General features: G+C 55.6%; 1 protein-coding gene across 3 annotated transcripts in view; it reads left to right on the top strand.

The window, feature by feature from the left end:
* Positions 1 to 11,048, top strand: part of CMIP (c-Maf inducing protein) — a 220,598-nt gene extending 209,550 nt beyond the window's left edge. For all 3 annotated transcript variants that reach the window (XM_074370363.1, XM_010967605.3, XM_045505419.2), the window contains 7 exons: positions 667 to 783; positions 2,386 to 2,526; positions 3,338 to 3,385; positions 4,473 to 4,619; positions 5,455 to 5,560; positions 6,639 to 6,709; positions 9,076 to 11,048. In XM_074370363.1, coding sequence (XP_074226464.1) covers positions 667 to 783; positions 2,386 to 2,526; positions 3,338 to 3,385; positions 4,473 to 4,619; positions 5,455 to 5,560; positions 6,639 to 6,709; positions 9,076 to 9,129 — 684 coding nt within the window. In that variant the 3' untranslated portion in view covers positions 9,130 to 11,048. The remainder of the gene's footprint in view (positions 1 to 666; positions 784 to 2,385; positions 2,527 to 3,337; positions 3,386 to 4,472; positions 4,620 to 5,454; positions 5,561 to 6,638; positions 6,710 to 9,075) is intronic.
* The last annotated feature ends 992 nt before the right edge of the window (positions 11,049 to 12,040 follow it).

Below are 12,040 nucleotides of genomic sequence, written 5' to 3'. Positions count from 1 at the left end.
ACGGAGGGCTTGGGGAGGGGAGGTAGGGCTCCATACAGTCCCCCGTCTGCATGTGAGGGCTGGGCCTGTGTGCCCTGAGCAAGAGCTGCCCAGAAGTTTCCTCCAGGTTCGACAGTGCTGAGAAGAGCCAAATGTCCACAGAATCCCAAGGGGAACAGAGAGGGAGCTTGTGTGTGTGTGGCGGGGGAGGGGGTAAAATGTACATAACATAACTTTTACCATCTTAACCATTTGTAAGTGTACAGTTCTACAATCATCACCACCATATGTCTCCAGAACTGTTTCTTCTTCCCAGACTGAAACTGTCCCCACTAAACTCCCCAGCCTCTCCCCTAGCCCTGGCCACCACGCCTCTCCTTTCTGTCTCAATGACTCTGCCTCACAGTCCCTCCCATGAGTGGGATCTTACAGGATATGTCCTTTGGTGACTGGCTTGCCTCACTCAGCACAGTGCCCCCGAGGTTCATCCATGGTGGAGCCTGTGTCAGAGAGAGGCCTTTTGAATCTCCCAGGGAGGGTCTGGTGATCATTTCAGATCTAGGGTCCAGGCAGGGTATGGACTGTGTCTGATCCATGTCTTCTGGTTTCATGATCCTTTCAGCAGGCACCATGGGCCACAGCCTTGTGGCGGTCACTGCCCTTCACCTGGGCCATCTCTCCTCACAGGTGCACATCCTCATGGGCTCCTGTTACAAGACCAAAAAATTCCTGCTCTCCCTGGCAGAAAACAAGCTGGGACCCTGCATGCTTCTCGCGCTGAGGGGGAACCAGACCATGGTGGAGGTAAGGAGCCAGCCCGGTCCCAGCAGCGCTGCTGACTCGCCGGCCTTTGTCCTTGTTGTTGGAGCACCTCCTTGGGGCCCAGGGCTTGTGCTGGAGCTGAGGACAGGCAGCGGGCAAGGCAGGCACAGCCCAGCCCTCCTGAATTTAGTGGGAGCAGGAGGCCGTCATCAGATGATCTGTTAATGTCACTTTAATTTCACTTGTGATCTGTGTTGGTCCAGGATCGGGCATGTTTCTGTTCCATTTGTCTGCTACTGCAGAACAGACCACCCCAGCTGGGGGCTTCAAACACTAATACTCATCTGTTTTACTCATGAGTCTTGGGGTGACTGGGCTCAGCTGACCACTTCTCACTCTGGGTCCTTCATGGGGTCACAGTCATTGGGATGGGCTGGGTCCTCCCAAGGCTGCTTCCCTCACATGTCTGGCACTGGGCTGAGGGGACTCCACCAGTGGAGACTGGAGCAGGTGGGGCTCCCAGGTGGCAGAAAACAAGCTGGGACTCTGCATGTCCACACAGCAGCCTTGGTCATAGCCTTCCCACCCACCAGGGAGTACATGCCAGCCCCAGGTACTCACATCACCTCTGTCTCCCCAACAGTCCCCAGATGTCTGGGGCTCCCAGAGCCACTGTCCAGAGAGAGATCAGGCAGAAGCCATATCACTTTAACTCAGCCTCAGAAGTCAGGCAGCATCACTTCTGCCACTTTCCACCCATTAGAAGTGAGTCACCAAGGCTGGCCTGTAGTCAAGGGGTTGGAAATTAGACTTCATCTCTCACCGGGAAGAGCATCAAAGAATTTGACCACCTGAGCTTTCTGTGCAAGTGAGAGTTATGGTGGATGAGATTTGAGGACCAAGGAGGAGTTAGCAAGAAGGCAGGAGCAGAGCATCCCTGGCCGTGGGGACAGCATATGCCAAGGCCCTGTGGCAGGAAGGGAGGAGGCCATGAGGACAGCATATGCCAAGGCCTTGGTGGCAGAACAGGGAGGAGGCCAGGGTGGCTGGAACACGGTGAGTCCAGAGGATGAGAGGCTCAGGATGCCGTAGACATGTGTGAAGAGCCTACCAGGTACTCAAAGGTCCTGGGGAGTTGCTCGGCGTTTGATCCACATGCTTGTTCCAACCACCTAGTACAGGGGAACTTGTGGAGAGAGGACTGAGCAGAGAGATGGAAGGCAGATGTTCCCCAGGGCGCCAGCTCAGTGTCTTGAACATCTACTATGTGCCAGGCACCAGGGGAAGAACGAGGGATAGAAAGAGGTGTCTGGTCTTTTGGGTTCTGCCAGCCCTCAGGGGCCGGGTGTGTATTGTGCCCACACATGTTTACCAGAATGTACTGTGCACTCAGTGCGTGTCCACTCACGTTCCCAGGGCACAGAGGGCACTCTGGGTAGGCAGTTTGCCCACCATCACACAACCGGAAGTGCAGAGGGCAAGGGAGAGAGCATGGTTCTTGATTTTTGCTATATGACCTTGGCATGCACAGGGCATGCTGAGCTTGGCCCCGTCTCCGGGCGTGTGGGGCTGCTGGGACAGGCCGAGGGTTTGGTCCCAGAGTCTCGGGCTGGCAGTAACACGCCTCCCGGCTCTTGCGGGCAGATCCTGTGCCTGATGCTGGAATACAACATCATCGACAACAACGACACTCAGCTGCAGATCATCTCGACCCTGGAGAGCACGGGTGTAGGCAAGCGCATGTACGAGCAGCTGTGCGACCGGCAGCGGGAGCTGAAGGAGCTGGTGAGTCCGCGGCCCGACTCCCGGGGCTCCCGCGCTCGGCCAGCCTGAGCACGGCTGGGTGTCATGGGGTAAAGCCCAGAGACCGTGGCACCTGTGTGGGCCTCTGTCTCACTGAACCCTCCTCCAGACCCAAAGGTGTCAGGATTACCAGGCAGGTTACCAGATGATCAGAGAGGTCAAGTCCATGGGCCAATGTCAAACAGCCCATGTGGGGCCTGGCCAGGGCTGCATCCTGTCTCACCCTCAGAGCCATGCATGGCAGTCACTGTCTCTGTGCACCCTCCCTCCCCCACATCCTGTAGGCCCTTCATTTCAGCAAATGGAGGCTTAATTTCCAAATGCCAGCACCCGCACCTCTTGGCCAAAGGATTTTCCCTATCCACGTGCACAGCAGGACGGAAGGGGTAAAGAATTCACGCCCCCTGGTCTCCTGGAACAGCTCTTAACCAATGACTAATGGGAGAAGATGTATAAACACTCACCTTCAGGTGGGATCTCCCTGAGACGTGACTTCTCCACTATTTCCCAGGGGCCCCAGGGGTAGATGGGGTAATAATACCCTCTTCCTTTAGTGGCCTACACAGCCTCACTTCCCCACCCCCCTGCTGGCGTTTCTTGGGATCAACCCTCTAATAAACCACCTGCCTTCGGATATTGCCATGGGGTCTGCCCCTGAGACCAAGACCACCGCGTTGCCTTCTACTACCAAGAAATACAAATAGTGCCATGAGAGGTGTTAATAGAGGTGGAGACACAGGGTGGAGTCTCAGGGAAAAGAGTGGGGGTGTAATCAGTCTGACTTCTGTTGCAGCAAAGGAAAGGCGGGCCCACCAGGCTAACACTGCCCTCCAAGTCCACAGTGAGTTGTTTTCATTCTCCGGCTGGGCTGGGTGGAGGGAAGGTGGGTTCGTCCTCCCTGGTGGGGAGCAGCAGACAGTGTCTGTTGGAGGTGATGGGGGCAGGTGAACAAGGACCCTGTGGTACTTGACAAGCCAGCTTTTCCAGGAGGGAACTGGGTTGCAGGAAACCAAACATTATGATAAAGATTATAGTTGATATTAATGTTGCTATGTTATCAGTTATTCATAGTAATGGTCATAATAGCTAACATTCATTGAGCATTCACGTATCAGATACTGTACTCATAGTTCATTTTATCCTCACAACAAGCCTATGAGGTTGATGCCTCTTTCCTTCCCCATTTTACAAAGTCTTCAGGGATCTTATGTCCTTCTATCTTGCTGCCCCACTGACCTTGGCACATAGCTTCCACTTCATGGTCCAAAAAGGCTGCTCAAGCTCCAGCCATCTTGTCTCCATTTAAGCCAGGAGGAAGGAGGACGAGGCAAAGAAGAACATGCCCCTTCCCTTTAAGGACCCTCCTGGAAGTTCCATTGGACACATCTGCTTATATCCCATTGTCCAGATTTTAGCACATGGCCCCACCTGGCTGGAAAATTAGCCTTAATTCAGGGCAACCAAGTGGCAGCTAAAACTCAAGGATTCTATCACAAAGATGGAAAGGAAAATGGATATTACCCTCAGTGGGCTCAGAGTCTAGTGCTCCCATACTCACTGATCTCCGTTGGTCTTAGAATTGGGGGGCCTCGGTGCTTGCAGGTGGGAAAAGGGCACGAGCTGCCATCTGGGAAGTGAGATGGTTGGACTGACACACGCACACACGCCTGGGGGAGGGAGATGGCCTCAGAACACCCCAGTCATGACTCAAGGTGTGAGTCACAGCACTGAAGGCTTTCTCCTGGCTGGGCAGCTGCCACCCACGGAGACATGCACGGAGGCAGCCCCACCCTCCCTGACGCCCCTCCCTTGGCCCAGCCCACTGGGCCATGATGTCCCCCCAGCTGCAGCTTTCTTGGGGGGAAGGGAGAGGAAGGCCCAAGGCCTCTCTTGAGACCCCGCCTGCCCATCCATCCATCCACCTGCAGGATGCCGACTTGGCTCGTTTGCTGAGCTCTGGCTCCTTCGGAAACCTGGAGAACCTCAGTTTGGCCTTCACCAATGTAACCAGTGCCTGCGCTGAGCACCTCATCAAACTGCCTTCTCTCAAGCAGCTAAACCTGTGGTCCACTCAGGTACAGGCAGCCTGCCCCACACCCTGCCCCCTCCCCCCTCCCTGCCCACTGGGCACCCCTGCCCCATTCCTGCCCTGCACCCTCCTCCATGGCTGGCCTTTCTGCCCAAAACCCAGGGGTCCAGTTGCTTGATCACACCACCGCCTCCCCAACTCAGCGCCCATGTCCCCCAGAGTGTCCCAGGCCAGAGGAAGTTTAGGCTTTCGTGAGCCCAGTGGCCCGTTTCACAGTTAGAGTTGCCAAGGCCCCAGAGCAGGGATGTGCTGGGCAGTCGTAGAGGTGCTGAAAGGTGGAGCGGACATGTGCAGTGGGGGTGGGGGTGCGGCTTGTGGATCTGTTTGTTATAACAATGACCGCAGTACCCAGTGCCCGCTGTCTGCGTGCAGCATTGATTGAGTGTTAAGCACTTGGCGTGGATCAGCACGCGTGGTTCCCCACCCCCTGTGTGAGGTGCAGACCCTGCAGCACCCTCAGCTCACCGCAGAGAGTGTTCCCAGCTGTCCTGCTGTCCCACCCAGGGAGGGGCTGCCCTGTAGCCACGAGTCACTGAGTTCAAAGCGCCCCCAGACAGATGGTGGCACCGTCTCCTGGCGGGGCCCGTGTCTGGTCCACGTCCACCGGCAGAAGCTGGATCTGAACCCAGGTCAGGGCACTGGAGTCTCTGAAGAGAAGTGAGAGCAGGTCCTGAGGTGTGAAGGGCCCAGGGCCTCAGGACCATGATCTGTCCCTGTCTCCTTCGTCCGCCACTGCCCCAGCCCCAGCCTCGGAGTCGAAGCCCCAGGGGGCCCGGGGGACCAGAGTTGGTCTCCAGGCTGAGAGGGTCTCTGCCCCACAGTTTGGAGACGCCGGCCTGCGGCTCCTGTCGGAACACCTCACCATGCTCCAGGTGCTGAACCTGTGTGAGACGCCCGTCACCGACGCCGGCCTGCTGGCTCTCAGCTGTGAGTCCATTCATTCGTTTGTGTATTCATTCATTCATTCAGTCATTCACGTGGCAGATGTAACACCACGCACCGGGCAGTGTGCGGGGGGAGTTTCCTGCCCTCGTGGAGCTCGTATTCTAGAGGAAAGGGGGAAACATGAGTAAGGCCCAGCCCAGACCCTCCTGATGCTGTCACACCGGGAGCTGGTTAAAAATGCAGTCTCTAGGGCCCTGCCCCATACTGCTAAGTTAGAAACTACGTGGGTGACCCTCACGCACATTAAAGTTTGAGAAGCACTTCCCTGGTAGAAGGAGCCGCAAAACACACGAGGAACCGAGACTTGCCGATTCCTGTACCTTAACCCGAATCTGCTGAACTCACATCTTGGGCGATGTGGAGCCTGGGAGTGTGCACTTCCCATTTTCAGGTTTGGATGAGAGGCCCTGTGCCTCAGCTGGGAGGAATCAAGAAAGGCTTCCCAGGGAGGTGACTGGATCTGGGGGTGAAAGATGTGAAGTGGCCAAGGGGGAGGCATGCTGGGCAGTGGGCATGACTCCTGCAAGGTCGGTGGCACACTCTGGGTGGCTGGGGAGGGGCGAGGGTCCTCCTGGGCCTCCAGCCCCCCCCCCGGTGCCTTCGGGAGTGGGAAAGCACACTGCGTCTTCAGCGGCTTTCTGTGCTCCCCTTGATGCAAAACCGAAGTGTGAGACCTGCTTTCGAGGAGCTGGGTCAGCTCCTAGTAGGAGAGCTTCTGGGGTTTCCTTGAGAGATGAGGGCTTGTCTGCAGTGTGGTAGGTGAGCTCTGGGGACATTTGGAAGTGGGCAGTGCAAGGACAGGGTAGAGGAACCAGAAGGGAGGGAGGCTCAGAGGGCAGGGAGAGGACAGAGGCCCAGTTCAAATCATCACCCGCCTGAAATAGACGTTCTGTACTTAGTGGCCCCTGGCTTTGCCTCTGAAACTCCACCTCCTCCACCCTGTCTCCTAAACAGAGGCCTTGGAAACTCAATCAGAAACCCCAGCTTGACGATCTTGTACCTACAGCTGCCCCTGTGGGGGTCTCACTGACCTAGTGACTGTCTGTCTGTCCCTGTACAGCCATGAAGAGTCTCTGCAGCTTGAACATGAATAGCACCAAGCTCTCGGCTGACACCTACGAAGACCTGAAGGTAATCCCTTCCTTCCCTCCTCCCTCCCATCTTCCTTCCTTCCTTCCTTTGCAAGTGCAAAGGTCCTGAGGCAGAAAGGGTTGGCACAAACTGACTTTGTAGCAAATGAGACTTTAGAAAGCAAGAGACAGACTGGGACCAGATGAAATAAGCCCTCATAGGTCACAGAAGGACTCTGGATTTCATCCAAGTTCAGTGGAAAGCTTTCAGAGGCTCTAAGCAGGGTGATGAGTTGCATTTTTAAAAGCTTGTTCTGGCTGTTACATGGAAAATAGGTTTTTGGAGTGTGCGTAAGAGTAGCAGCATGGAGAATTTTTGCAGTCACATAGCTGACAAATTAGAATCAAGGAAAGAAAGAGGATCTGAATTGTGGAAGGCAGGCATATTTTGTTTGTAAAAAAGCGTATCTTGTCAGGGTTGGATGGGCTGGGTCTTCAACAGGCTCCTGGGCCCAGAGGAGTGGGCGTGGCTGCAGAGCCAGGGCCCTGGGAGGGAAGGGCTAGGCTAGGAGACACAGATGGTGCCAGGAGTGCAACGGCACCTGGGATCCCTAGAATCCAATGGAGGGGGTCCTCCACAGCTCTCAGCCAAGGCCCACCACCAGCAGGACCTCCCCTCCTAGCTTCCCCTCCAGCTCAGCCAGGCAGGCAGCCTGGGGTGCTCACTCCGTGGCCAAGCCTCCAGATGCACCACCTACTGTGTGCCAGGCCTGTGCTGAGGACAGAGACGCCAAGGTATGGCTGGCTCACTTGTGCCCGGCAGGAAGCTCAGTCCCAGCAGACAGAATATCATAGCAAACTGAGGCAGAACGGGGCTCATGGGCCAGCAGGGAGGGGATGGCCAGCTCTGTTCATTGGGGTGGAAGAGCTTCCCTGAAAGGGAGTCTTAAGAAGTGAGTCTGCCAGGCAGGGCAAAAGAGGGAGACTGCTAAGGTGCCCGAGGAGCACATGGAAAGCAGAGGGCAGGGGCTGCGGGAAGGGCCAGAGCAGGCGGCCAGAGTGCCTACCCAGGGGGCTCAGACCCCAATACCATCAGCCTCACTCGGAGGTCATCAGACAAGCACCTCCCAGACCTGCCAAATCAGGTGGGCATTTTAGCCCCAACCCCAGGGACCTCACTGAAGAAGTAGAGGTGTTAGTGCTCCAGAGTCCAAGTGGGAAAGAGTTGTAATGAGCCGCCTGGGAAGAAAGGTCCCATTCAGTCGGCGTGCATCTCTCACACATTTGGGAGACACGTGGTGCTGACTTGATGATCCTGGCCAGTGATGCCCAGCCTCTGTTTCAAGGACTCAGGGCAGACTGGAGGCTGCCTGCCATGGGGGAGGCGGCCTCTGCTCTGTGCAAGGCAGGTGAGGCTGGGCAGTTCTTCCCAGTTTTCAAGAGAAACTGGAAATCTAGATTCTTCGGTTGCAGTCTCCTAATTTTGAAAGGCTGGCCTGAATGTTTTTTAAATAATACTGCACTGGTGACTGCCAGCCTAGTTTATAACCTCTTGCTGGGCAGTGGGGAGCCATTGAGGGTTGTTGAGCACTGGAGAGGAACAGTGAGGAATTGTGTATGTGTGTGTGTGTGGTGCATGTGTTAAAAGATCACACTGGCCAGTGCACAGGAAAGCTGGGGAGGCAGGAAGTAAAGGCAGGAGGCCAGTTAGCAGCCTCTCTAGTACAGTGAAGGCTTGTTAAGAAAAAGCCAACTGTTTATAAAAGAAGGATGAGAGGAAGTGCATCGGGTGGCAGGGATGGGGAGCAGGAAGCAGGTCTCAGAGGAGCAGATGGGATCCTGGAGTCCAGCAACAGTGGGAAGGCTCTCAGTGACCCCTAGCTGTAGCTTATGGACCCCCTTTACTCTCCCTGCCTGACCCCTGACAACTGTGAGGCCACAGACAGTGGTCAAATTAAGAACAGTCCCGTTTGCAGAGCACGTGGCATTGTCTTGGACAGGGTGCTCTGGCTTTGCGCTGCATTTGTGTTTAGTCCCTCGTACCGTGCTCTGAGGCCAGGGTTGGACTCGGATTCCGTCCACAGATGAGGAAACCATCTCCCACTGGCTGGGGCTCTGCCCAAGGGCACTCGGCCAGCAAGTTGCAGGGCTGGGCCTCACACCTGGGGCTTCCTGCCCCCGGGGCCAGTGACCTAAAGCCCCTCTAAGTCAGGGACGTGGACTTCCCAGCAGCTGTCGCCTGCTGTCTCGGGGGCCGGCCACATCCCACCTGCTGGGTTCTCCCTGAGGTCCTCCAGCTCCGAGCTCAGGAGCCCCCAATCGTGGCGAAGTGGGGACACGGCGGGAAGGCCAGCCACAGCCACCAGCATGGGTAGAGCTGGGCACCGACAGGTTCTGGAAGGGACTGGATCCTTCTCGCTTCCGTAGGCCAAGCTTCCCAACCTGAAGGAGGTGGACGTCCGCTACACAGAAGCCTGGTGAAGCTCCCGCTCGGCAGGAAGGAGTTTGCATCTACAACACATAACTCTTGACTGATAGCCGTAGAGCAGCGGGGCCGGGGTCCCACCCCGCATCCTGGCTGTGAGATAGATGGGGGCGTCTTTCTGGGGGCAGAGGGCGGAGGGGGGGAGGGGGTGGGGAGGGGTCCGTAAGCACGCCCAGCCCCCACCTAATTCTTTTAGCTTCATAATCGGAAACCCTGACCTGATCTAAAACGGACTTTGTAGCAACCAGAGGAGCGTCAGCAGGTCCGGGAGAGGGTGGGGGTGGGGGGCTTGGGGAGGGGGGACCCTTTGTGGATTTTCTTTGCCTTTGTGTTCAATGCCGTGTGGGAAAAGTCAACTCCGATGCCACCATCACTCGACTGACCCCGATGGGTCTGGAGGCCGAGGAAGGATGCATCGGGGTCCCACCATCGCATCGGGACCAGACCCAGACACCGTCATCACACCGTCCTGTGTCCTCGCCATTGCTATGCAAAGTGATCCTTGTTGTACATAAGATTTAAATAATGCGCCTATTTAAGAAATGTTGACAAATTGCAGGTCTGAGACCTGCCTCTTATTTATGACGTCTTTGACCCTCCCGCCCGCCCGCCCACCGGCCACCCTGGCGTGTAGTACTGTACAAACCAGTCAGCTGTCGGGGTAGTGGTAGTATTCTTGTTATTTTTTTAAAGGAAACAAAACAGACAAAAAAAAAAAAAAAAAAAGAACCTCCTTGGAAAATTAATTGCTTTTTCGTAATGGATTCTGTATGCTAATGCTCTCTTGTCTGTCTCTCCGTCCCTCTGCCCGCCACCGTGCACTTGGATTCCAGAAGTCTCCAGTTTCCTCACGGGTTGGGGGTCAGGCTGGGGGAGGAAAAGTGGGGCCTCCACTTTGTGGTCTTGCTCCTTCCAAGGCCCCAGCTTTCTCTTGGCCCCCTTGTACACATTTGGAGGGGGGGGTGCTAACCTGTCCTCCCGTCCATCCCATGGGAGAGCTGCCCCCGCCCCCTCCCCCGGAGCACTCCCATCCCCGTGGCCTCTACTGTTCCCGTCCCGACTGAGACTCTGCGACCTGTGGCCTCCCTGCCGTCCTGTGCCTCCCGTGGTCCCCTCATGCATGCCCGCCTCTTTGCATGGTCTCTTGGGAGAAGAGAGACGTCTCCTCCACCAGCCTGACCGCCCACCCCACCCCTCGAATGTGACCACTGCAGCGCAGACGCCCTTTCTACCCTTCTGTCCCCTCACCTGCCCTGGAGACACACCTGCCTCCATTTCTTTTATAAACAAGCCCTCACTGTACAGAACAGCCCTCATGGTTTACTTGGGGTCCCCTCTCCCCCAAGCCCCTTCTTCTGTTGGTTTAGCACAAACACCCGCCTCCGGCACCTCCAGACCTAACCCCCAGTCAATGTAATTGTTTTATATATATTTAATCTTATTCAATGGAAACCATGCTTTTGTCGTTTTATACTTTGCTAGGTAGACTTTATTACCCCCCGACTATGCCCTCATTTTTTTAAAAAAGGAAAAAAAAAGAGAAATTGGGTTTCAGTCTTAACTCATTTTCCGTGCCAGGTTTGATTTCGTGTGTGCGTGTGAGTGTGTTCCGTTTTGTGTTTTGTTTTGTTGTTGTTGTTGTTGTTGTTTTCTGTTGTTTGGTTTTATTTGCTCCCTTCCAGTCCCATACTTTACAGCACTCTGGTGCAGGAAGAAGCAGAAGCAAAAAAAAAAAAAAAAGAAAAAAAAAAGAAAAAACTTAAAATTAAAAAGAAAAAAAAGAAGAAGAGCCGAGACATGCCACCTTTTCCCTTCGCACTGTTGCTTTTCCTGATGGGTAATACTACTGTCACGTAGCTGTGTTCAGAGATGTGAAATACTTTCAGGCAAAAATAAACTGTAAGTGACTCATTGACATCTGGCCTTTCTGTGTGGCTTTGAGGGGGCTTTGCAGGGGGCAGGAAGGGGCAAGACTTAGGTTAAAAGTCAAGGACTCATGGCAGAGCCTGGACACCCACATCGAGGCATCTGGGGTATCTCACCCCTGGTGCTGTGGACACTTGGGGCCAGGTCATCCTTTGCTGTGGGGCCACCCTGTGCATCGAAGGGTGGTACACCCTGGCCCCAACCCACTAGATCCCAGGAGCACTGCCCCCCCCCCGCAGTTGTAACAACTGAAAATGTCCCTGGTGTCCCCAGGGAACAGAGTCACCCCCACCCCCACCCCAGGGGAGAACCCAGCCACCGACCTAGGCTGCTGTGAGGCAGGGTCTCAGGGGAGCTCTAGTCCATAGCTTCTCAGACCAACCTGAGGGTCTCCAGAAAATGCAGGTTCTGATTCCCAGGGTCTGGGTAGGGCATGAGACTGCATTTCTGAGGACCTCTGGATGATGTGGAAGCTTCTGGTTTGTGGAGGGCTCTCTGAGGTCAAGCACCTAGACCATCCAGCCAGCTGCCTCTTCCCCCAGATAAGAAATGTAATTCTTCTCTCCACCACTGTCCTGTGGCCCCATCACTCACTCTGCCCCACATCCAATCTATCGCTGGCCTGCCCAGGCCGCCCCAGAATGTTCCTGAGTCTCCATCATCTGTGCCTCCACCTCCCAACCCTCAGCCAGACCCCTCATCTTTCTCCCAAGGACAACTGGTACAGGTCCCCCCACACCATCTTCCTACCCCTTTGACCTCCCTGCCTCTGCACACCTGCTCCCCATCCATCCCTTACGTGGGCAGCCGATCAGTGGCTCCACGTGCCCACCTGTGGCCACACAGGAAAGACAGGTGCCTAGGGGGAGGATAAGGGGGCCCCGGACTTGCAGGGTTGGCGAGGAGGCGCCTGGAGCCTCAGTCCTCAGGCCAGGTAGCCCTGGCTTTACAACAGCCAGCTGCAGTTTGAGACTTAAGTGG

Source organism: Camelus bactrianus, chromosome 9 (assembly GCF_048773025.1).
Source record: "Camelus bactrianus isolate YW-2024 breed Bactrian camel chromosome 9, ASM4877302v1, whole genome shotgun sequence".
Classification (NCBI taxonomy): Eukaryota; Metazoa; Chordata; class Mammalia; order Artiodactyla; family Camelidae; genus Camelus; species Camelus bactrianus.
Note: the sequence above shows the minus strand (reverse complement) of the source record. Positions and strands in the feature narration are given on the sequence as shown.